This window comes from Nycticebus coucang, chromosome 10, assembly GCF_027406575.1.
Source record: "Nycticebus coucang isolate mNycCou1 chromosome 10, mNycCou1.pri, whole genome shotgun sequence".
Taxonomy (NCBI): domain Eukaryota; kingdom Metazoa; phylum Chordata; class Mammalia; order Primates; family Lorisidae; genus Nycticebus; species Nycticebus coucang.
In genome coordinates, this window is record NC_069789.1 from 112,798,088 (window position 1) to 112,823,715 (window position 25,628).

The window sequence follows — 25,628 nt, forward strand, 5'->3', positions numbered from 1 at the left end:
AGTGCACATGAATTTGTGGTACATTTAGAACATATGGATGTGAGGATATTATGAGGTCAACAAAGTTCCCCTTTTGTTTCTTGAATAAAGTTCACCTTAAAGTTTACATCATCTCAAGAGTGTAAGAGAATGGCGTGAGGATACCTAAGTAATTTCCATCTATATTTAAAAGTTACTGCTTTTTTAAAAGCAGCTCTTGGTGACTACCTTATCACTTGCCTGAGACCTCCACGAATTGAGTGTTGTCCTTGGGAGAGTTTCTGAAGCTCAGGATTGAAGCCTTCCCTCTGGAGAGGAAAGGGAATAGAAATGGAAAGGATTTCTACTATGTTCTGTTGGACCTCAGCATGAAATGCACATTCAGCCCAGGCAGAGTCTTGCAATTCACATTGTAGTTTGCCTCTCCTTCTGGGGTGTTTAATTTAATCGCTAAACTTAATTTTAATTGCAGGAACGTTCCAGGATTTAATCGCCAAAGGACGTTGACGCACCAAGCCCGATGCCAGTCCCCAGGCTGCTGAGCTGCTCCAGCCTCACAGGCAAGTTTACGCTCTGAAGGCAGAAATCTGGGTACCTGGGGGGAGCGAGGGCGGGGGAAGCGCAGGCCCCGCCCAGACACCGCCCACTCTCTGGCCGCGCCCCGCCCTGTCCTGCGCGCGCAGGTTCTTTCAGACCCGGAAGCCGATGGCTCTGAGTAGAACCCCTTTTACGTCAGGTGAGTTTTCCATTGTCTACGATAACTGTCCGCTTCGCAGTTCCCATTATTTCTATACCTGGGATCGCAGGCTGTAGAGATCTTAAATCCTCGCAAGGTTCCTTCCGCTCCGAGTAAATTCACGTCCCAGTGAGAGTCCAGGGTCACTTTCCTGTGAGCTGAGTCTCCCCGAGGCAGGTCCTGTCCCCGGTCTTCCTGCCACGGGGCCGTAGAGACACCGCCTTTCGCACCGTGTCCCTCCCTAAAGCCCCTCAGTGACCCCTGCACTCCCTTAGCGCCCCTTAAAGTCCTCACCGGCGAGGGGCGTTCACGCCCTTCGAGGCCCCCAGGCGTGGCCTTGAATCGCCCCTGGAGGGCAGCACCGCAGCCCCGGTTCCGGAGGAACCCCGTCCTCTCCCTGGTTCTGGGGTTCTGCAGACCCCAGCTCTGTCCCAAAACTGAGGTCCTAAAACCCCTGCTCTTTCCTCCTTTGCCAGGCGGTCTATTCTCTACGCCTCTTCTCGGTCGCCGCTTCCGCTTTCTCGGATTCCGTGTTGGGGGAGGTGACCTGGGGCTTGTCCTGTAGCACTGAATGTTCTTTCATCCCAAATTCTTGTGTGCTTTTCAGGAGGTGGGTATGTTATTACTACTGCTTCCTCGTGAATGTGTGGAGAAAGATAGATGGAGAGCAAAATAGGATATACAAAAACTTACAAAGAGTAAGGAAGAATGAGACACATGAACACTGCAAAGAAGAGGACATGGGAGGGATTTGCAAGAGACTTGAAGCGTGAAAGAAGGAGCTGAGAAACTAGGAGGAGGAGAAAAGCAATTTAGAGAAAACCTAGATCTGACAGATGAAGGACAGCAACATAGGGCAACTGGCAGCAAAGGGGGAGGCACCTCAGAGAGTGGTGGGAGGGCTGGAATGATTGGGAGTCAGGGCAGAGGAACCTGGTGCTGGGACAAGAAGAGGATGCACCTTGGTGACAAGTAGAACGAACCACAGCTGAGGTGTTAGAGAGTGGGGAGATGAGGATGTAACATAGAAGAGGAAATTTTACAATGAGAGCAGCGGGGGAACAGAGATGGGGAAGAAAGGAGCAGAAATATATAAAATTGGGATGATCAAAAGATTGAGGAAAAGAGCTGCAAAAGGTAACACGTTTCCAGAATGGAGCAGAGCAGTTAAAAGAAAGAATAGCAGGAAGAAGGAGAGAAAGAACAGAAGAGGGCAACAAAATGAGGAGCAGAAGCCCACGGGAAAACACAGAGGCAAAGAGAAAAGCAGGAGCAGGGGAGAGAAGGTGAGGATGAGAGGTTTATAGAGAATGAAGGAGGGAAACACAAGGAAATGAACCTAGATAAGTCTTGAGGTGATTGTGTATGATGATTAAGGTGTGACACAGGGTTTCCCCTATTTGTCATTTAATAAATTTATCATTTGCTGCAAAGATACAGATGAAGTTGAGAATTGCACAACTCCTGTTCGTAATGCTGAAATAATACCCAGCCTCACAGGCTAGCCTCCACTTGGAGCCTGGATTAAGCCAGAGGGCAGTGAGTTGACTCATTCAATTGTGGGTCACCCTCTTCCCTTTTCCTGAGATGGGGTAGGGAGTAGGGCAGTGTATGAGTTGTACTTTCATGATCAGTAAGTCAGTGAGTGCTCAACACAGGACACATCACCTCTGTCACTGAAATATATGGGGTCACTCATCAATATGCAATTGTCCATCAGATACTCCTAGGGTGTTTGTAAGGTAACTCGGCTTTCATACTGTCTACCTGGACATGGGATCACATCCGCAGTTGTATGGCTCAGCTCTACAAGGCTGCCCAGATCCTAGTGTTAGGTCCTAGGAAGGGACCAGAACTTGTGACTGAACAGCTATAAAGTGTGTGTTTCGTGACCCTTTCCACATATTTATTTGATAGAGTTATTTGTACACTCAGGGGGAATATTTTACATAAATTGCTTCATTTGATAGAAAAATATTATAAAGCACATACATGAACAGACAGAAGCAAGAACCATTCTCACAAATTAATGAAAATCTAGGAGAGGGGTTGGAAACCAAGATTTTTATCTGCATCTGAAGGGAGGGCCAGTCTGGGGGACTCAGTCCTTAACCTGTGGGATCTGACCCTATCCCCATGTTCATAATTATCAAAATTGAGTTAAATTGTGGGGCATCCAGCTGGGAGTATGCCAGAAAAGTGGTCATTGTGGGAAAAATCACACACACAATAGTGAGTGGAGGTAAAATATTCTATGTTGAGTAGGAGTAGTTTTTTCTATTTCAAACATTAGAGGGGAGGCATTTCCTACTGGCCCTGTCTGAGGGTCTGGGACTTCTACTGAGTAGTGACTGGGAATGTTTTGTTCCCGCTCCTGGCTGTTGCCCACCCTGTGATTATGCAGCATTGCCAGTCTCAGAGTCTCAGAAAGGTGTGGTGTCCCACCTGCATGGCTTCATCTGTTTTTGCTTCCACAGATTTTTTTTTTGTCACCCTATGGTGGTTTTGTCCATGGAAACACACACATACACACACAGATACACTCACTAAAGCCTTTATTTTCCTTCCACATTTCCATCATTCAAGCAAAATACCCTGCAAACTACATTTGCCTGTAGCATGTAGCTCTCCTCTATGCTAAGTTTAAGAGCACAAACCCTAAAGTCTTCATGTCGTATGTATTTAATTCTTACTTCCAGTTCTTGACTTATCCCTTTCCAGTCAAGTTTGTTCACCCACCATCCGCTAATCCTTTCTTTCTCAGTCACAGTGACCTCTGCATTTCTTCATCCAATTTTTAATTTCCTGTCTTTATCTTTGTTTTCCTGTCAGCAGCTTGTTGCATATCTCATCATTCCCTCTTCTTTCTTAGTTTTGAGTTCCAGTGCCCAGGTTGTCCAGTCTGTGTCCAGCACTGAGCACCAAGGCTCAGTGTGCTCCACTGCTGAGGGCTGAGCTCAGCCTGTGATCACAGAGGGGTGAAGGACTGTGTTGTGCCCCGGGTTTGGAGCTGTGCCCTGAAGGGGAGCTCAGTGCAGCCCAGCTCCCCTCTGCTGCAGTGTGTGTGGGGGATTCACTAGGAGGGGAGCAGGATCTGAAGGAGGGGTCAAAGAATCACTAGTTCATCATTCATTAGGAGTGTATTATCCCTGTACCCGCCCTGGTATTATGGACAGGAGAGAACTGTCTTCTTATATGGGAAATCTTTCCTCTCCATGGGATTGTCGCACTGAAAGGGGGTGTTGATTGTCACCATTGATCATTATATTTTTGACCTTCGGGATTGACTTTTTAAGATTCATGTTGGGTGAGGAAGAAGCCCAGATCAGGAGGAAGAGGAAAGAAAAGGAATCTGGAATGGCTCTTACTCAGGTAAAGTGATAATCTTGGTGAATGGTTGTGTCTTTTACTTACTCAGATGCTGGCATTGGAGTTGCTGATCTTCTCTGACTCTGAGCCATTCTGAGTAACATGTTTGCTCCTACTTCCCCATGCTGTCCTTCAGTTCTTCTCATCTCTAATACTAACTCACTGAGACCCAGTAACATGACCTCACGGAGAGGCTCAATTTGTCACAGTCTTGGGAAGGGCTTTATCTCCAGCCCTAGTTTAGGGAGGGAGTGTGGCCCTGTGGTGTCAGTGCTGTAGAGCAGCAGTAACTGTGCCACATCTTGGTGCACTGCCAGCTCTCTGTAGAGGAAGATTAGACCAGCTGCACATTGAAGTCATGGGGTAACATGTACATTCTGGAAAGAACGTCTTAGAGGACATCTTTTCTGCCTGATTTCTAGTACATTTCAAGCTAGAGAACTGAATTGCTGTGTTTCTCGTGCCAAATGGTTTATGATCAGGAAAAGTATGGACAGATAGACATCAGTGATACAGAGTTTTTGATTCTATAGTGTTTTTTATTTTATTTATTTATTTATTTATTTATTTATTTATTTTTAGAGACAGTCTCACTTTATTGCCCTTGGTAGAGTGCCATGGTGTCACAGCTCACAGCAACCTCCAATTCCTGGGCTTAAGCGATTGTCTTGCTTCAGCCTCCCGAGTAGCTGGGACTACCAGCGCCTGTCACAACACCCGGCTATTTTTTTGTTGTTGTTGTTGTTGTTGCAGTTGTCTTTGTTGTTCAGCTGGCTCAGGCTGGGTTCGAACCTGCCAGCCTGGATATATGTGGTGGGCGCCCTACCCACTGAGCGATGGGAACTGCCTATATCCAGCATTTAATACTAAGGCACGGTGTCCTCCATTTCTAAAGGCTGAGATTAGCCTGTTATCCACAGAGCTGTGAGGGGAGATGTGTTCTGCCTTGGTTTTCTCTCTCTCTCTTTTTTTTTTAATTTTGAAAACCTGTTTTTTTTTTAATTAAATCATAGCTGTGTACATTAATGCAATCCTGGGGTACAATGTGCTGGTTTTATAATATTTTGAAATATTTTCATAGAACTGGTTAACATAGCCTTCATGGCGTTTTCTTAGTCATTGTGTTCAGACATTTATACTCTGCATTTCACAAGTTTCACCAGTACCCTTTATTGTTATTTGATCTTTGACAAGCCAATTAAAAACTATCAGTGGGAAAAGATTCCATATTTAACAAATGGTGCTGGGTGACTGGCTAGCTACCTGTAGAAGAAACTGGACCCACACTTGCCTTGGTTTTCATCAAGGCCTAGTTTGTCCCCTGAGGGGATCTCAGTCCAGCCCAGCTCCTCCTGCTGCAGCCTGGGAGTGGGCTTCACCAGGACGGGAGTGGGTCTAAAGGAATGTTCCAGAAACTCTGTACTTGGCCTTCCTATAGGTGTTATTGTCCCTGAAACCCCCTGGCTCAGTGGGTAGCAGAGGGCTGTGTTTGCACAGAGACTCATATTGCTATTTTAGTGGATATGTTTAAGTGTATACAAGTATACGTATGTCAGTGTGTACATGTGATGTGTGTGAATGGATCAGCATAGGCACATTTTTATCATAAATTTTATACTTTTTTGAAGTTGCAATTTCATGTTGGGTATTTTCCATCCCCTTGAAATTGTTCTACACTGTCACGTTAATGAATTGATATTAGTAAGAAAGCTAACATATAACTTGCACACATGTGTGAATGTGTATATAATGACCTCTTATGCAGTTGCCTATTTTTATCCTTGAACTTGTTTCAACTTTTCTCAATTACATAATTCTCTGTTGATTTGCTTTTGAGGTTGGTCTGCTCCTTAACTGTTTGATTCATTAGGTCTGATCCTAATGCACAGTCACCTAAGGACAGTGCTTACTAATAATAGTCACTGGGGTGTTGAGCCAGTCCTTTGTGTCAGGTATCACTGCAGGTGAGTCACGTAAGAAGTCTCAGGATGGGGACTTTTTAGCTCACTGTCATTTTTAGCTCTTTGATCTCAGGCAAATTTTTTCTAAGAATGTCTGAGACATACTATTCTTTCTTACCATTTTTCTCATAATTTTTCTGGCATTATGATGGGAACAGATCTTTTTTTTAGGGGTTATTGTTATTATAGTAGATAGTACATGTAAAGGATTTAGATTAACACCTAACATATGGGAAGTGTTTACAAGCTCGTGCATGGGTATTGCTGTCATTATCACAATTTTTAGATTCTGCTTTTTTTTTTTTTTGGAAGACAGTCTCACTCAATCATGCCTGGCTAGTTTTTCTATTTTCAGTGGAGACAGGGTCTTGTTCTTGCTCAGGCTGGTCTTGAGCTCTTGAATTCAGGCAATCCACCTGCCTCTGCTTCGGATTTCTAGAGTTACAGGCATGAGTCATGGTGCCTGGCTGGATTCTGATCTTTTTAAAAAGCCACTATGGACATACTTATCTTGAAGATAGTACTCATATTCTAACTCTGTTTGGTGTGTCACACAGAATATCCATACCTTTATAGAGAAAAGTGATAAGCCTATGTTAATTTTTATTTGCATTTCTTATATTGTCCGCAACAGTAAGATCTACACTAAATTAGAGAATATCGTAACTTTTATGGAAAAGCATAAGACACGTAAGATACTTAATGAACTCAAAAGTATATGCATGTGGATCTTTCAGAACATTCAGTTGAATTGAATCCATTTTTACAAGGCTTTTCTCATTTTGTGTGAAGAGAGGATTTCTCCCCGTCTCTCATTGGTGAAATATGTTTTTCATTTTAGGGACACTTGACATTCAGGGATGTGGCCATAGAATTCTCTCAGGAAGAGTGGCAGTGCCTGGACCCTGCTCAGAGGGCTTTGTACAGGGCTGTGATGTTGGAGAACTACAGGAACCTGGTCTCCCTGGGTGAGGATAACGTAGCTCTCACAGTCGGGCTCTGCCCTGTGTGTCTTTGCATTTTCTCTTCTGTGCCTTGTGGGAGCCCCCACATAACTAGAGAAACCTTATTGACTCAGAAGTGAAAAGCTCCATATGCTTTCTGGATTTTGTCCCCTTTCTTCAGTTGTTGTTCCCTTTTCATGACACATCATTTTGTAGTATCACAGCTTATATATGCAAACAAAGCCTATGGCATACTTTTAAATAAGAGTATAGGTCCTTGTTTTCTGCTTCTAAGCTTTTGATTCAGTGTTTCTTTGTAGAGAGCTAGATGTTTGCATAGTACACTTTCATAGACATTCAGAAGGTGGTCATGTGTGGATGAATTTGTGAAATGTTTTTCTGGATCCATTTGTAACGTCCTCTGTCTTACCTAAACATAGGGCTTGGAGTTTGACAAAGCCACAGCACTTCTTGATGCTTTGTTTTTGTAATCAGGACTCTTGCTTCCTGAAGTGACTATTCTCTCCATGTTGGAGGAAGGGAAAGAGCCCTGGACTATGAAGAGTGAAGTGAACACAGCAAAAATCCCAAATATGGGGAAATGGATCGAAGGTGTGAACTCAGGTAAGAGCCGGTGGGCACAGTGGAAGCCGCACTATTAAACAGTGTGCGAGAAAGTCTGTAAGTGGTGGTGGTTCTGTGCTTATAGAAAGGGTTAAATCCTATGAGTTGTAAGCAGAAATCTTTACCCGCACTTACTACCGCTCTGTGTCATAGTTTTTACTTTGCCCTCCAGTGGTGCTGCATCTCAGACAACAAGGTAAATTCACTATTTTATTGAAGAACACCTCTGTGAACTCTTTGGCTTTCTGTGTGTGACAAGGAGGGCCATTTCCAAGGGATCTCTTTCTTTCTTTCTTTCTTTTTTTTGAGACAGAGTTTCATTATGTTGCCCATGGTAGAGTGCTGTATCATCCCAGCTCATAGCAACCTCAAACTCTTGGGTTTAAGCAATTCTCTTGCCTCAGCCTCCGAAGTAGCTGGGACTACAGGAGCCCGCCACAACACCCAGCTATTTTTTATTTTTTGTTGCAGTTGTCATTGTTATTTAGCTGGCCCAGGCTGGGTTCGAACCTATCAGTCTCCATGCATATGGCTGGTACTGTAACCACTGTGCTATAGGCGCCGAGCCCAAGGTATCTCTTTTTCTTGTGGTGTCTCCTGCTGTGTTTGATTCCATCTGATGCTCAGTTCTCTGTCCTTAGAAGTCAGAGCTGATGCCACCATAGACCCAATGCCTTGACTTCTTTAGATTTCACACTTTTTCTGTATTTGGATGACCTAATCTGGATGTGGGAAAACATTAGCTGTTCTTTCTTTGTGTCTGGGACCAGGAAACAGCACAGAGAGGGTCTCCAGCCCTCTCTGCCTGTTCAGTTCAGTTTGAGATAAGAGGAAGCCAAAAGTTTTTCCTGTTCTCACCTGCCATTTAACATACTGTGCCTCTCTTCTGGTCAAGAAAATATGTTGGGTTTCTCCCCACTAACAGCCAAGTTTTGGTGTCTATCAAAGGGTTTCGTGCACATCATGTCCGACTGTCTACCTATAGTTAGAGTCAGATCCCTCAGGCTGAGTGCTGACTCCTGAGTCCTGAAGTCTGCTCCCCGTGTGATACTCCACTCACAAGTAGAAGGTTGTCACCTGTCCTTCTGACCAACCAGCTGTAAGTCGGAGGTTCCTTGTAGTCCTGCTCAGGTGTGATTATTAGTAAAGGTATCAGGCTGGGTCACAGCTCACAGTGACACACTTTCTGTGCCTGTGGTTTATTATAAGGGACATTTGAGAGGACACAGATGGACACCCATATGAAGATGCTCATAGGGCAAGACTGGTTGAAGCTTCACTGGGTGCTCCATGTGTTCAGCATCTGAAAATTCTCCTAATTCTATGGTGCAAGGTTTTTATGGAGATGTCATCACGTGGGCATGGTTGATGTTAACTCAGCCTCCAGCCCTCTTGCCTTCCTTGAGGATGTTGGTTGGTGCTAAAAGTTTCAGGGTTCTGATCACAGTTTTGCCTTTTGGTGATGAGCGCTTATGCAGGACACTGTAGAGGTAGCCTCATTGGAACATAATCCTGTTCCTGTCACCCAGGATAATTGCAAGGTTTCAGGAATCTAATGTGGTTTATCCACACATTGCTGGTGTGTGTACAAGGAGACTATGTTGGGTCTTCTGAGATTATTATTCAGTGAGTGGAAAAGTCAGTGGACAGAAGGATCCTTTTTGGATCCCCAGTTCCGCGTGGGGGTGGGTAGCTCACTAGAATGTCCAGTTCTAACTCCACTGTCATTTGTTTCAGCCACTGCTAGTCTCATCCTGTACATTTTTATGCATTATATATATTTATGTATTATATGAACTTGGGTTTTTTAAATATATATTTTTGAGACAGAGTCTCACTTTGTTGCCTAGGTTAATGTGCCATGGCGTCAGCTCATATCCCAGCAACCTCAGATTTTTAGGTTCCAGCTATCCTCCTGCCTTAGTCTTCTGTGTAGCTGAGACTTCAGGTGTCTGTCATAATGCCTGGCTAATTTTTCTTTTTTTCTTTTTAGTAGTGGGGCGAGTCTCTTTCTTGGTTAGACTGGTCTCAAACTCCTGCACTCAAGGGATCCACCTGCCTCAGCCTCCCAGAGTGCTAGCATTACAGGCATGAGCCACCACCTGGGGCCTGATTTCTTTTTTTTGTTTGTTTTTTATTGTTTAAAACGTTTTTATTTAGTAATTTAAATATATTTTTTGTTTCTGACTTGGTACCTAGCATTAAAATGTCCTTTTATCATTTATTTTAGTCTATGAATTGGAGTTTTTATTTTGTCATCCCTGTGCAGTGGTATCATTGTAGTTCACTGCAGTGTCAAACTCCTGGGCTTGAGTGATCCTCCTCCATCACCTTCCAGAGGAGCTGAGACTACAGGTGTGCACCATGACTCATGATATAAGAGGCACATATATTTTATGATATAACATGCACATTTCTTTTTTTTTTTTTTTTAATTTTTTTGTAGAGACAGAGTCTCACTTTATGGCCCTCTGTAGAGTGCCGTGGCCTCACACAGCTCACAGCAACCTCCAACTCCTGGGCTTAAGCGATTCTCTTGCCTCAGCCTCCCAAGTAGCTGGGACTACAGGCGCCCGCCACAACGCCCGGCTAGTTTTTGGTTGCAGTTTGGCCGGGGCTGGGTTTGAATCTGCCACCCTCGGTATATGGGGCCGGCGCCTTCCCGACTGAGCCACAGGCGCCGCCCCACAACACATTTCTGTAGTTTCCTTTCAATTTTCTAATGATAAATCTGTGGATATTTTTTCAGTGTTAAAATTTTGCCGGTCCGCGGCAAAATTTGTTTCATGGATCAAATGCTGTTTCTGATAATAGTACTTCCTGTCTGGATTCATTATGTCTATCATGATATGCTAAGTTAATTTTTGAATTTGTCATAGTATTTTATGGGAAATTTCCCCAATTTCTTGCAGTTCATGGAATTCTTCTCCATTGTTGTTTATATCACTATTGTTGTAGGTTTTGCAAAATTTCTGAAGTACTGTAAATTACATCGAGATAACTTCTGACGACTGTTTTGCTTCCTGTCATTCTTTCCATGTGAATCTCCTGTAATGTTCCCCTGGTCCCTGTTGACCCACAGCCTGGTGCTGTCCCGTTCTCTGGCTCTTTTTTGCTGCTTATGTTGCAGATGACCATGTCCATGGTGTCCACAGCACTGCCGAGACATGTTTCTGCTGTTTGCTGCTGCTAACAGTGCAGCCATCCTGTGGGTTGTTAACTTATTTGGAGCATGTGATTATTTATGCTGTTTGGGTGATAATTATGAAGGTAGATTTATTTATTTTAGATACATGCACATATGCTTTCATTCATTCACAAGCACAATGCTACATCTACTAGTATGTAAAATGGTTCCCTAACACCGTTTCTTTTCTTTTCTTTTTTTTAGATTTTATCACCCTTGGTAGAGTGCTGTGGCGTCACAGCTCACAGCAACCTCCAACTTCTGAGCTTAGGCGATTCTCTTGCCTCAGCCTCCCAAGTAGCTGGGCCTACAGGCACCTGTCACAGCGCCCATCTATTTTTTGTTGCAGTTTGGCCGGGGCTGGGTTTGAACCCGCCACCCTTGGTATATGGGGCCAGCGCCCTACTAACTGAGCCACAGGTGCCACTCACCATTTTGTTGTTAAAGAAATTTTACCATATCTTACGTTGTATGAGCTTAGCAGATCTAAAATAGATGCTTTTCTCATCGTTTGAATTTAAATTTAATTGATCACCATGAGTATTTATTTACTTTTTTTTTGCAGTTTTTTTTTTTGCCAGGCTGGGTTTAAACCCGCCACCTCTGGTATATGGGGCCGGCACCCTACTCACTGAGCCATAGGCACTGCCCTTATTTACTTAGTTTTGAGACAGAGTCTTACGCTGTCATCCTTGGTAGAATGCCATTGTGTCACAGCTAACAGCAACCTTAAACTCTTGGGCTCAAGTAATACTCTTGCCTCAGCCTCCCAAGTAGCTAGGACTACAGGTGCCTGTCACATCACCCAGCTAGTTTTTAGAGACAGTGTGTTGCGCTTGCTCAGGGTGGTTTCAAACTCCTGAGCTCGGATGATCCACCCGCTTTAACCTCCCAAAGTGCTAGGATTACAAGCTAATAATATCATCTCTGGGTATATGAGATGTGTGAGCCACTGTGCCCGGCCTTACCATGAGTATGTAAACTCACTTCAGTCCATTCCTTTTTCTCTGCCCTCCCCTTTCCTTTCAGTATGAATTTGACTGTTTTGGGTGCCTCATAGAAGTGAGATCATGGTGCATTTTTCATTTCTTGTGAGGCCTATTTCACTCTACAAAGTGTCCTCCGGGTTAAACCCGATCGTGGCACATAAAGTACTTTTTATGGATCAGATAATCTTTTTTAAAGCATCTAATATACGCTATGTTTTGTTTCTGCATTTATCTATTAGTGGACACTTGGATTCTGTCTTTTGGCTGTTTTGTATATATCTGCTCATAATCCTGTCTTCAATTCCTTTGAATATATACCCAGAGATGATACTATTAGCTTGTAATGTAATTCAGTTTTGAATCAGATGAGGAAATTCCCTACTGATTTCCATAGAAGTTGTGCCATTTTTCATTCCCACTAGGAGGGCTCAAATTGCTTGTTTTTCTACATTTTCAGCAACACTTTTTATTTTGAGGGGATTTTTCTTTTATTATTTTTGAAAGTATACATCCTAATTGGTAATTTTACCTTGTGTATTGGTATTATATACAGGAAATCATTGTTGAATGCAGTGTCATAAAACTTTTTACCTGTAGTTTGTTCTAGGAGTTTCATGATTTAGATCTTACGTTTACCTTATAAATCCATTTTAAGAATTTTTCTTCTATGGTGTACTGTAAGGGTCCAACTTCATTGCTTTACACTTGGATATGCAATTTACTTAGCACTGTTTGTTGAAGGGATTGTCCTTTCTCATTTACATGGTCTTACCACCTTGGTGTCCATCATTATATTTGAAGGTTTCTGACTGGTCTTCTGTGCCACTGCTTTCTACATCTGTCTCCAGGGCAGTGCAGCACTGATTTGAGTAAGATAGCTTTGTAATAAATTCTGCAATTATACAGTATAAGACCTCCTCCTTTATTTCTTTGCTATTGAGATGATTGTGTGATTTCTTTTTAATTTTTTTTTACTAAATCATAGCTGTGAGCAATATATTGATTGCTGTAGTAAGGTTCACTGGAATTTTGCTAAAGTATTCACTGAATCAGTGAGGCACTTTTGTTGTTATTGACATTTACCATCAAGTTTTCCAAAGCATGAACATGGGGCATTTTTGCATTCATTTGTGTGTTCTCTAATTTCTTTCTCTAATATTTCTTAAATTTCTGTTTACAAATCTTTTTTCTCCTTGATAAGTTCATTCTTAAGTATTGTTTTTGATGACATTGTAAGTCAAATTATTTTTCTTTTGAGGTTATTTATGTAAGTGTATATGAAAATGATTTTAAGTAGACTTCGTATTCTGTATCTTTGAATTTGTTCACTAGTTTTACTTTTGTTTTGGAATCATTAGTATTTTGTACATAAAAGATTGTCAACTGAACAAAGATAATTTTACATTTTCCTTTTCCAAGTTCATGTCTTTTCTTTCTTTCCCACTGCTGTAACCAGGATTTCAATGTACATTTCACACTCCATATCCATAGGTTCTGCATCCATAGAGTCCATGAAGCCCAGATCAGCAGTGCATACGCAGTACCCAGTGATCTGAAAGGGAGGCTCTGTTTTCAATCTGCATTTGGTTGAATCTGAGCACATAGAAACCAGAGATAAGGAAGAGCATCCACAGAATTTGGTATCATGGGGTGGGAGGGACCTGGGCCTGACCCTTTGGGATACTGAGGAACAACTGTATTTTTATTTTATTTTATTTTTTATTAATTTTTATTTTTAACAACTGTATTTTTAATAGAAATAATGCAAGTGGGCTTTCACTTTTTTTCTTGTCATAGAGGAAAAAAACCTTGATTCTTTCAGCTTTAAGTGTGAAGTTAGCTATCAGCTTTTTATATATGGATTTTATTTTGTTAAGTAGATCCCTTGTGTTCTTAGTGTGTTGAATGTTTTTATTATGAATTGTTCACTATTTGGTGAACTGTTTGGCCTTTCTCTTCTGTTATTGTGGAGGATGACAAGATTGATGTTTCTATTTTGCACCCACCTTGCATTTCAGGAATAAATCTCATTTGATCATGATTTGTGATGATTTTCCGTGTGCTGCTGAAAATTTGTCATGCTTGTAATTTGATGAGAATTTTTGCATTCAATTAATCGGGAAAATTGTCCCATAGTTTTCTTGTAGGGCTATTATCTGTCTTTGCTGTGAAGATAACACATGTCTCCTTGAGTGAGTTTGGAAGTGTCTATTCCATTGTTAATTTCTGGAAAATTTTAAGGAGTATTTGTGTTAATTTTTTTTCACTATTTGATAGTTTTTGATATTTGCAGTCGTCTGGTTCTGTACTTTTCTTTAATGGGGAAGTATTTGATCCCTGAATCAATCTCTTTGTTATTGGTATGTTTAGATTTCTCCTTCTTGATGCCTAAGTCTTTGTAAGTGGTGTACATAGTCTTTCTAGAAATTGATGCATTTCTTCTTGGTTATCAAATTTGTTGTTAGATGATTGTGCAATCTCATTCTCTCAATTTCTTTTTCATTTGTATGGAATCCATTGTATGGTTACCTTTTCTTTTTCTAATTTTAGTTATTTCTGCCTTCTGGGCTTTTTTGTCTTTGAGTTTATCTACCCAAGGGTTTATTAATCTTTTATCATTCAGTGTACAATCTGTTGTTTTTGTGACTTTCTCTAGTGCTTTTCCATTCTCTATTTTGTTTGTTTTCTAATCTTTATTCCTCTTTCTGCTACTAATGTGTTTACTTTGTTTTTATACTTTATTGAAGTAAAAAGTTAATTATGTATATGTGATTGTTGATATTTTTAACGTAGTTATAAATATCTTTGCCAGCAGTATTTTTGCTGCATGTTATGTTTTCCTTGTCCTTTATATCAAGGTGTTTTCTAATTCCCCTATGATTTCTTTAAGAAATTGGTTTTATTAATAGTGTGATGATTAATTTGTATACATTTGTTTATGTTCTTGTTTTGCTTCTGTAAGTTTCTAGGTTTATTTTGTTAGAATAATTTGAATTATCCTATTCTTTTTAAATTGTTAAAAATAATTGTTCTGTTTCCTAACCTGAGGTGTATTCTCAAAATTGTTCCATGGGCACTTCAGAAAAAGTTTTATTCTGCTGTTATTAGGTAGTATGTTCTCTATAAGTCTGTTTTGTCCAATTGGTCCACACTGGTGGTCCACAGAAGACTGTTGAGTCCTTTATTTTCTTCTTCATTTGTATGGTTCTATGTATTTTGAAAATGGAATATTGAAGATAATTGTGGATGTGTCTATTTCTCCTTCGAATTTTATCAATTTTCATTCTAAGGGGCTCAGATGTTTGGTAGATATATATTTATAGTGGCTATATATTTTAGGTGAATTTAATTTTATAATAACCTTTGTCTCTTATGACAATTTAGTGGAAACGTCTGTGCTCTCTACTATTAGTATGGCCACTTCCACTCTCTGCTGGTTATCATTTGCATGAAATATCTTTTTGTATTTTTTTTGAGACAGAGCCTCACTTTATTTCCCTTGGTAGAGTGCCATGGCTTCATAGCTCACAGCAACCTCAAACTCTTGGGCTTAAGTGATTTTCTTGCCTCAGCCTCCCAAGTAGCTGGGATTATAGGCGCCCACCACAATGCCCAGCTATTTTTAAAGACAAGGTCTTGCTCTGGCTCAGGCTGGTCTAGAACTTGTGAGCTCAGGCAATCCACCAGACTTGGCCTCTGAGAATGCTAGGATTATGCCTGGCCTTTTTTGCATTTTTTCAATTTCAGACTTTGTATGTCCTGATAGTTTAAGGTAGTTTCTTCTGGATAGGGATCAGATGGATCTCTTTCTTCTGATTACAAAGTTAAACCCTTTAATGTAATTGGTTATAGGGAAAAGGCCTTAGCACTGCCATTTTGTCACATACATGTGTAGAACTTGTACCATCTCTAGATTTGTCCTTCATTTCTCTCTTATTGGTTTGTTTTTTGTTGTGTTAATTTTTTTGGAGTAACATGCTTTGATTCCTATTTTGTCTTTGTGTGTGTATTTTTTATAGATTTTTTTCAATTACTATTAACATTTACATACAATATGGTAAATTTCTACCATTCGAACTTAAAATGTTAACAGATTAACATCACTTATGCACAGACAACATTGCTTTACAACTCTGCTCTCACTTTATGTTACTGTGGTTAGAAATTACTTCTATATACTTTGTGTTACCATTCATATGTATGTATGTACAGTATATATACAGAATATGGTTTTACATATATAGTACTTAATTAATAATTTTGTTTTTCAGATGCTAAAAAGTAGTGTCAAGATACAAGTGAAAAGCTCAATACTATACATTTGTATATTTGATCATTTATTAACCTTTATATTTTTTTAAGAGTTAGAGTTACTGTCTAGGGTCCTTCTCTTTGATACTGAAGTATTCATGTTTCTGTTTCTATTTCAACAAGTCTATAGTTTTGATGAACGCTCAATTTTTTCTCTAGGAACTAAATTTTGGCTTTTTGCTTGACAATATTTTATTCTTTAAGTGCTTTGAATGTGTCATCCCACTGCCTTCTAGCAGACAGGTTTTCTGCTGAAAAAATGCACATAGTCTTATATACTTTCCTTTGTATTGGATGGGTGTCTTTTTTTCTTTTTCTTTTTTTTTTTGAGACAGAGTCTCAAGCTGTCATCCTGGGTGGAGTGCTGTGGTGTCACAGCTCACAGAAAACTCCCAACTCCTGGGCTTAGGCGATTCTCTTGCCTCAGCCTCCCAAGTAGCTGGGACTACAGATGCCCACCACAACACCTGGCTATTTTTTGGTTGTAGTTGTCATTGTTGTTTGGCAGGCCCGGGCTGGATTTGAACTCTCCAGCTCCAGTGTACGTGGCTGGCACCCCAGCTGCTGAGCTATAGGTGCCGAGCCACGTTAGGTGTCTTTTCCCTTCTTTTTTGATTGTACCTTTGTCTTTGACTTTTGATAATTTATTTATAATGTATCTCTTTGTGAGTGTCCTTGGGTCCTTTTCGTTAGAACAGTGAAACTTCTTGCATTCGTATATATAGTTCTTTCCTCACATTTTCAACATTTTGGACATTATTTCTTCAACTGTGATTTCCAGTCCTGTGTCTTCCCCTTGTGAAACTCCCATATTTGTATCTTCTTCCACGTGATAGTATTCCCCAAATCTATAGAAGTTTCTTTGCTTTTCTTCATTATTCTTTTTCCTCCTTGGAAGTGATAATTTTGAATAACCTATCTTTGTGCTCATTCTTTCCTCTGTCTTACTCTTTAGTCTGCTGTTGAGGCCCTTAGTGAATCTTTGCTACATTTATTGTATTGCTGTTCCTAAATTTCTATTTATTAGTAGTTTCTTTTTTGTTTGATATTGTCCTCTTTGAGATATTCATTTCCTTCCTCACTTAGTCCTCCCTCTCTTATCTTATGGCTTATTAAACATCTTAGGACAGTTGCTTTCATTGTTTGTTTAAGTAATTCCAAAGTCTGTGTTCTTTTAGGCTTTGTTTCAGGACATTTATTATTGTTATTTTTATTTGAGCATACTTCCCTGTCTTTTTGTCAGCCTTGTAATTTTTAGTTTAGGCTAGGTACTGGTAAAACATCCACCTCTCTTACTGTATTTGCCTTAAAATTATGCAGTGGGAGTCATCAGCCTATTGTAAAGAATGTAGGAGCACTCACTCCTATCCGGGTGATGTGTCTGTCTTTCCTGTCTCTTTTTATGTACTAGTCATATATAAGAAACTTCTTTTAAATTTCTTATTTTCCCTAAGAAGCCCATACCTGCTTTTTTCAGAAGCTTTCGGCTTCTGTTTTATTTCTGTGGTCATAAGCTCTCTGAAACTCACCTGTAATCCTCCTGGCTCCTGCAGATCCCAGATCCCCCCACTGGTCCATTGCATCACCTCACCTCTTTATATTTTCAACATTACTAATGTGGTATGCAAAGAATGCTGATATCCTTTTCAATATACAAGTTCAGTGGCACAGATCCTAGTCTTTTTCTTAGTCTCTAGGAATGCCAGATCTATAGGTTCAAGTTCCAATCTTTTCTTGCTTTCATAGGGAGGAGCTGTGTATTGGGAAATGATGCAGAAAACAAGCCTATTAAAAATCAACTGGGATTAAGTTTTCCATTTCATCTGCCTGAAATACAGCATTTTCAAGCTGAAGGGAAAATTTATGAACGTAATGAAGTTGAAAAGTCTATCAACCACAATACCTCATTTTCACCACTTGACAACATTTCTTCTAAACTCAAAACCCACATATTTAATAATTATAACAATGATTTAGTTAGTTCTCCAGTTCTCATGCAAGAACTGAAAACACACATTGGGGAAGAGCCTTACAGATGTAATGAGCATGTGTCATCAAGCCTTGCTATTCATGGGGTAACCCATACTGGACAGAAACCTTTCAAATGTAACCTGTGTGGCAAAGTCTTCAGGCAAAATTCAGACCTTTTACGACATTGGAGAATCCATACTGGAGAGAAACCTTTCAGATGTAATGAGTGTGGCAAAGTCTTCAGTCAAAATTCACACTTATCACGACATCAGACAATTCATACTGGGGAAAAACCTTACAAATGTAATGACTGTGGCAAAACATTTAGTGTACGTTCAACACTTAGTACCCATCTGCGAATCCATAATGGAGACAATCCTTACAAGTGTAATGAATGTGGCAAGGTCTTTAGTTGCAATTCATACCTTAGACGGCATCAGAGTATTCATACTGGGGAGAAACCTTACAAATGTGATGACTGTGGTAGTGCGTTTAGCATGCTGTCAAGGCTTTATGTACATCAGGTAATCCATAATGCAGATAAACCTTATAAATGTGATGTGTGTGGCAAGGTTTTTAGTCAAAATTCAAACTTAGCAAGTCATCGTAGAATTCATAGTGGAGAGAAACCTTACAAATGTCATGAATGTGGCAAGGTCTTTAGTTTTAATTCATACCTTGCACAACATCAGAGAATTCATACTGGAGAGAAACCTTACAAATGTGTTGAATGTGGCAAGGTCTTTAGTTGTAATTCATACCTTACACAACATCGGAGAGTTCATACTCAAGAAAAACTTTACAAATGTGATGATTGTGGCAAGGTCTTTAGTTGTAGTTCATACCTTAGACGACATCAGAGTATTCATTCTGGGGAAAAACCTTACAAATGTAATGAATGTGGTAAGGCCTTTATTTACAATTCATACCTTGTTCAACATGCAATTGTTCATACTAGAGAGAAACCGTACAAATGTCATGAGTGTGGCAAGGTCTTCAGTTGTATTTCATACCTCACACGACATCAGGGCATTCATACTGGAGAGAAACCTTACAAATGTATTGAGTGTGGCAAGGTCTTCCGTCACAAATCAAACCTTAAAAATCATCACACGATTCATTTGGGAGAAAAACCTTACAAATGTTATCAATGTGGCAAAAAGTTTAGTTTGCGTTCAAGGCTTCATATACACCAGGTTATCCATAATACAGATAAACCCTACAAATGTGATTATTGTGGCAAGGTTTTCAGGCACAAATTATCCCTAACAGTTCATCTCAGAATTCATACTGGGGAGAAACCTTACAAGTGTAATGAATGTGGCAAGGCCTTCAGACATAAGATATCACTTACAGTTCATCAGAAAGCACATACTGGAGAGAAACCTTACAAACATTTTGAGTGTGACAAGGTCCTACATCAAAACTCAAACCTTGAAGATCATCATAGAAACCACAGAGGACAGAAACCTTACAAATGTACTGAATGTGGTAAGATCTTCGATTACAGTTCAACCCTTGCACGACATCAGTGTATTCATACTGGAGAGAAGCCTTACAAGTGCAATGAGTGTGGCAAATTCTTCTGTCAAAAATCAAACCTTAAAAATCATCATGCTATCCATTCTGGAGAGAGACCTTATAAATGTAATGAGTGTGGCAAAGTCTTCCGTCACAAATCAAACCTTAAAAATCATCACACAATCCATACAGGAGAGAAACCTTACAAATGTAATGAATGTGACAAGGCCTTCAGACAAAAGATATCCCTTTCACGTCATCAGCGAACTCATACTGGAGAGAAACCTTACAAATGTAATGAATGTGGTAAGGTCTTCTGTGAAAAATCAAACCTTAAAACTCATCAGAGAATCCATACTGGAGAGAAACCTTACAAATGTAATGAGTGTGGTAAGGCCTTCTGTGAGAAATCAAACCTTAAAACTCATCAGACAATCCATACAGGAAAGAAACCTTACAAATGTAATGTATGTGGTAAAGCTTTTAGTCACATATCACGCCTATCACAGCATCAGAGAAATCATTTGTGAGAGACTCTGTAGACTGATTGAAGATGGCAGCTCTTCATTATGAGTTTTACCGTTAATCAACATCAGAGAGTCCATACTGAAGAGAAATGAAATAAATGCAATTTATGGCATAGGGACTTTTTCCAGATTTTACTAATCACACATCGAAAGGTACATCTCTTCATGTACTTTCCTGTATTTCAGTTTGATATTTGGGAAAGAATCCATACAATGACATGCCTCTGTTGATTATTTAAGGTCATTTCTATTCTATTTTCCTGGAAGAGAACAGACACTCCCTTTTGAGCTTTAATTTTTTTTTTCTATTTTTGTGGAGGCAGGGTTTGCTCTGTTATCCAGGGGGAAGTACAGTGGTGTAATCATAACCCACCACACCCTCTAATTTATGGGCTCAAGCTATCCCTGTCCCTTCTCAGAGAGCTGATACTATATGTATACCACACCAGGTATAGCTGAGTTTTTAAAATTTGTTTTTGAGAGAAAAAGTTTCACTATGTTTCTCAGTTTGTTTCAATCGTGGGATTCTGTTTATTCTCCCAACCTGGACTGCTTGCATTCTGGCATTACAGATGTGAGCCACTGTGCCTTGTCTTTGAGATTTAATGTCTGATTTAGAGAGGATGGTGGTGGATACATCATAATGTAAAACTATGGTGTCAGCCTTCATGCATAATACGTTCAGCACATGCTTCTCCTGAAATAGGGCCCAGTGGGTTATAGGTACGAAATGTTTTATTAACTCACTAAAAAAGAACAGGCTACAACCTCTGGGAATTTGATGGCAAGAATATAATAGTTCTTAATTTGTAGAAAGAATGCAGGGATAATGTTGGTCACCTTCCCTGTTGAATGGCAATAGCTTTTGTTTAGCAAAGGTTGATGAAAAAATAGCCTTTTTATGAAGCTGAAGAGAGAAAAGATTGATCAGAATAGACATTCTAATTAAAGCTACCAGTAATTCATGTTCTTGATAGGGATTCATGTTTACCTCTTGGCATTGTAATTTGCAACTGTTTTATTCAGAATATGTCAGAATTCTCAGTTTTTTTCCCCTTTTTATTGTTTGGGATTCATTGAGGTACAAAGAATTAAGTTGCATTGATTGTATTTGTTAGGTAAATTCCTTTTTAACAAAACAGTAACTTAACAAAACAGTAAATGCCTTCACATAATTCCCAGTTTTAACTAACAAAATGTAATGTATTTCATTGCCATAAATGCATCACAATGTTTCTACCAACATTGTTTTATTCCGCTTCAGGAGGAAACTTCATAAGGGACAATAATAGTTCACCATTAGGCTCTTATGGTTGAAGCATCTAGAACAAATTTTTTGGTGAAATCAAAGAACATACCCTCTGGGGTACATATACCTAGGTAAGTATGATTTGGAGGTAATCATTCTTAGTACTTATGTTATTCTCTTTACACTCTGCTGTAGGATACTTACTGAGTCCAGTGAAAATTGCATGGCAGTGTGACTTCAGATTCTTACATCCTCAAACATGCATCACTGTTGATGAACATGCACTGTCTCATATTTCTGCATGATTCTTTTTGTTACATAGGACCCATGGCATACACCTTCATTGTCCTTAAGCAAAAAATGCACATATTTGTAATATGGAAGTTATTATGAAGTAAAAGAATGTGTGGACAGTAAGGATAAAAATACCATGTCTTTTTTGTTTAAGTGTGGTACTCAGTGACATAATTTACAAATATTATTTATGAATTTCCTTTTATGAATAAACACAATGGGAAACTTGTTTTGCTGGATAAACTAGGAACTGCTTATATTTACCCTTGTAACACTTTTCATAAGTTGCATTTTCTCACCACTGCCCTTAAACTTGATTGACGTGCATCTAAGATATGGTTTGTGTATCGAGAATGATGCTAACCCCTGAAGAGGTATGAGAATTTTTATTGCACAGTGAGGCTTTTTGAGGAAAATAGAATAGTTTTCCACAGGTGATTAAAAAATGGCCTTAGAGGAACTGGCATATGTGATTGGCTTGGGGTGTTATGGTTATTGTTAACTTAATCCAGATAGGCCAAATATGAAAAGGGAGTGCAGAGGTATAAAAGGCATTAGTATTCAAATATCACACAGTGTAGTCTGACTTTTTCAGGTAACTGAGTGTTTTCACCGAGTGAAATCCCCCAACTAATCTGTTATGAAAGATCCTACTTCCTTCATATTAATAACTTACTCCATTCCTTTCCTGGCTGTATATATAAATCCCATGGCAGAGTATGACTGTTGAAAATGTTTGTGAAATACTGTTTAATTAAATTGCCTAAAATATTTTTTACAGTAGAATGAAAATTATCACGTGGAAGTGCTTATTATATAAGAATTATGATTAAGGAATTTTACTGAAAGAAGATTTTTATAAAATTATAGAAATGCCATTTTTAGATAATGATATTAAGCAGTATATGCCATCATTCATTTTAATGTTTATTAAAGTTTTCTGGTTTTGTATATGATTTTTTTTGTCATTTTTTCCTCTTTCATACATTGTAGGCCAGCATGTATATTTAATACGTTTTTTTCCCTGTGTTACTCTGGTTAAAAATTTAGGGAGCATGTATATGAGGGTGCTGTTTGGAGGTAGATTTTGTGACCTGAGCATATAGGTTAGGACAATGGCAAGTAAAAACTGATTTCTCTATAAATAAGAAAAAGCAATGCCACTTAGAGTCTTTAGGGAAAGCAGTGGGACAATGCAAGACAGTAAACTGAAATTTTTTTAATGTGGACATTATCTAAGATCAGATGCTTGAAAATCAAATATGTGGAGGTTAATCAGCATCTACAGAGGTAAATGAAAAATCGGTAAGAGGGAAAATCTCCCAGACTTCAACTTGACTTTGTGACAAGGAGGTGATCTCTTGCTGAATCCCTGGAGGCAATTCTGTCACCTGCCACTGGCTAGTATCTCTATTCAGAGTTGGAAACTTTTCAGGAAAATATGTTTGTGTTATTTGTAACATGAAAACTGTCACCTGATATATTTGTGTTCATCCAAAGTTACTTAATACATTTCCTTTTAATAATTTCAAGTTTAGTGTAGTTGTGTACACTTAAAAATCCCAGCTCCCTGGGAAGCTGAAGCAGGAGGATCATTCGATTCCAGTAGTTAGAAACCATCCTGGGTTACCAAGTCAGACCCTGTCTCAAAGAGAAAAAGTTATTTGTGGGGAAGGGTTAAAGTAGTGGACCTGAAGCAGTGGGCACATGCTTAGAGGATTGAAGATGGCCAGTAGATACTTACCTTTGGCTGAATTGTCTGATTGGGGTGGGATCCAACAGAGAAGTGATAGAAGACACTAAATGCAGATTAGAAAGAAGGCGGCCTGCTTGGCTGAGTGAGCAGAGGCCAGGGTGCTGTCCTTATGTGGGGGAGGGGCAAGTGACAGATCTCTAGCACTCTACACTCCCCTTTGTAGACTAAGTCTGAGCTCCAAGAGGGGCCCTGCACTCCTTCAGGTCTCCAGATAAACAGCTGCCTGAAGACTGCATAGTGGAACTTCTCCAGGGAGGTGGTATAATGGGTTACCACAGGATGCTGGGCATTACAGCATAAATAAGCTGTAAATAAGCATTACATGTGTCATCATCCTTTGAGCCCAACCATAGAGTGCTGCATCAGCCTGTCAATCATTTCTGCTATAACCACCTACCTCATTGCTGCTATGCTGTGAAGCAGTAGAGAGTCCAGTTATGCTCACATACCCTAAGGACTGATGCTGCTGCTGCTGCCACTGTCACTGGGGTAACTGTGGAAGAACATGCCCCTGTAACCATCAACCCCCACTGCTGCCACCTTGATACAAGATTCAGTCTCCAGCAAACTTGCACAGCATCCTGATTACACTGTCACCTTGGAGAGTGACCCACCCTCACTCCACATGAGCATTCAGCATTGGCCTGGGGACCAGTCCACCCCTGCACACAGCACCTCTTTGGACTGTGACAACCACTGGAGAACAAAGAAATGCAGTAGTACCCCAGTGTTAGAGGCTCACAATTTGTCTGCTGTCTATAGCTAATCTATTTATCTAATAAAGAGTTGCATAGAGTACAGGTAAAGAATTGTAAAAAATACTTCACTCACATGGAAACCAAAAATATGCAGATGTAGCTATTCTTACATCAATGAAAAGACATTTTGAAGCAGCAACAGTAAAAAAATTGACAAAGAAAAGATGGTTATTATAAAATGGTAAAGGAATCAGTTAAATAGGAACATACAACAGGCCTCAATTTATATGCACCAAATATCTGAGCTCCCAGATTCATAAAACATTCTACTGCACCTATATAATGAAATAAACACTAACATAATAATAGTGGGGGACTTCAACATACTATTGCCAGAACTAGATCATTAAGGCAGAAAATAACGCCAGAGCTAAACAGAATTCTAGATAAAGTGGATCTAACAGACATTTACAGACTAATCTATCAAAAAACTCATTAGCACATTCGGAAGGGGTTTGGGGTTGCCAGAAGAGGGGGTGTTGGCATGAGGAATGAAAAGGCTTGACACAAAGTCTGTGTTAGGGGACCGAGGAATTCTGATAGGAGTCCTCCCAAGTAAACCTTGGGTTCGTGTTTATTATCACAAAACAGGAAGAAGTAAACAAAGGCTGTTTGCCCAACAAGCACTGATTAGGGAGGACATGGAGAAGATCAGATAGAATGTCTCTACCTTTGTTTTTGCAAAACCGCAGACCTTGAGCACAATCTCTGCCTCCAGCATCAAGAGACTTTTGGAATCTAGAGAATCTTTACCATAACCATTAGGCTTGGTATTGCCATACCTCACATATACATTCTCTCGGAGGCCAGTTTTCTGATCTGCATGCACACAACTCATATGTCAGTCTTGTGATTCTACAGATCTCTCAAGCAGGAAGTGAGTCTTATGTTAAAGATCAGGGCTGAGGTTTTCCTAAAACCCATGAACATAGGTACAAAGATTCTCAGCAAAATACAAGCAAATTAAATCCAACAGCACAGGGAAGAGGTAATCTGCAAAGATCCAGTGGGTTTCATCCCACTCTTGTTAGGATTGTTCAACATGTGCAGATTAATATATATTCATCACATAAACAGAATTAAGGACAAAAACCACATGATCATCACAATAGGTATAGAAAAAGCATTTGATAAAATCCAGTTCATGGTAAAAATGCGTAGGAAGCTAGGCATAGAAGGAACATACCTTAAAAACTACATGCAACAAACCCACAGCCAATATCCTACTGAATGAGGTAAAGTTGAAAGCATTCTCACAAATAAATGGAACAGGTAAGGATTTATTCAGATTTTATTTTATGTTTTTTCTTTCTACATCTCTTACAATTTAAACTTTTATGGCTTTATTTTACATTTATACTAGGATTAGTTTTGAGCTAGTGTTTGTATGAGTGTGAAGTTTTGGTGGTGATTCTTAAATTTTTTAATATGGATATTCAGTTGGTCCAGGAA

The 25,628-nt window shown here is 39.7% G+C and overlaps 1 protein-coding gene across 3 annotated transcripts; it reads left to right on the forward strand.

Annotated features, from left to right (window-relative positions):
- Window positions 1–665: 665 nt before the first annotated feature.
- Window positions 666–24,285, forward strand: LOC128597215 (zinc finger protein 480-like). Of its 3 annotated transcripts, none has more exons than XM_053607404.1 (5): window positions 666–715; window positions 4,012–4,087; window positions 6,887–7,013; window positions 7,485–7,613; window positions 17,847–24,284. In XM_053607404.1, exons 2-5 carry the CDS (start codon window positions 4,016–4,018, stop codon window positions 20,120–20,122), a joined length of 2,604 nt encoding a protein of 867 aa, XP_053463379.1. In that variant the 5' UTR covers window positions 666–715; window positions 4,012–4,015; the 3' UTR covers window positions 20,123–24,284. The 3 variants fall into 3 exon arrangements, 2 of the variants coding, with proteins under 2 accessions (XP_053463379.1, XP_053463378.1); XR_008383229.1 differs by lacking the exon at window positions 666–715 and having other exon boundaries at window positions 3,886–4,087; window positions 17,847–20,272; window positions 21,384–24,285; XM_053607403.1 differs by lacking the exon at window positions 666–715 and having other exon boundaries at window positions 3,886–4,087.
- The last annotated feature ends 1,343 nt before the right edge of the window (window positions 24,286–25,628 follow it).

Coding starts and splice junctions, on each gene's coding strand:
- LOC128597215 (XM_053607404.1), top strand. CDS start 4,016: ATGTTGGGTGAGGAAGAAGCCCAGATCAGGAGGAAGAGGAAAGAAAAG. Junction 4,088..6,886: donor CTGGAATGGCTCTTACTCAG/GTAAAGTGATAA, acceptor TTTTCATTTTAG/GGACACTTGACATTCAGGGA. Junction 7,014..7,484: donor CAGGAACCTGGTCTCCCTGG/GTGAGGATAACG, acceptor TTTTGTAATCAG/GACTCTTGCTTCCTGAAGTG.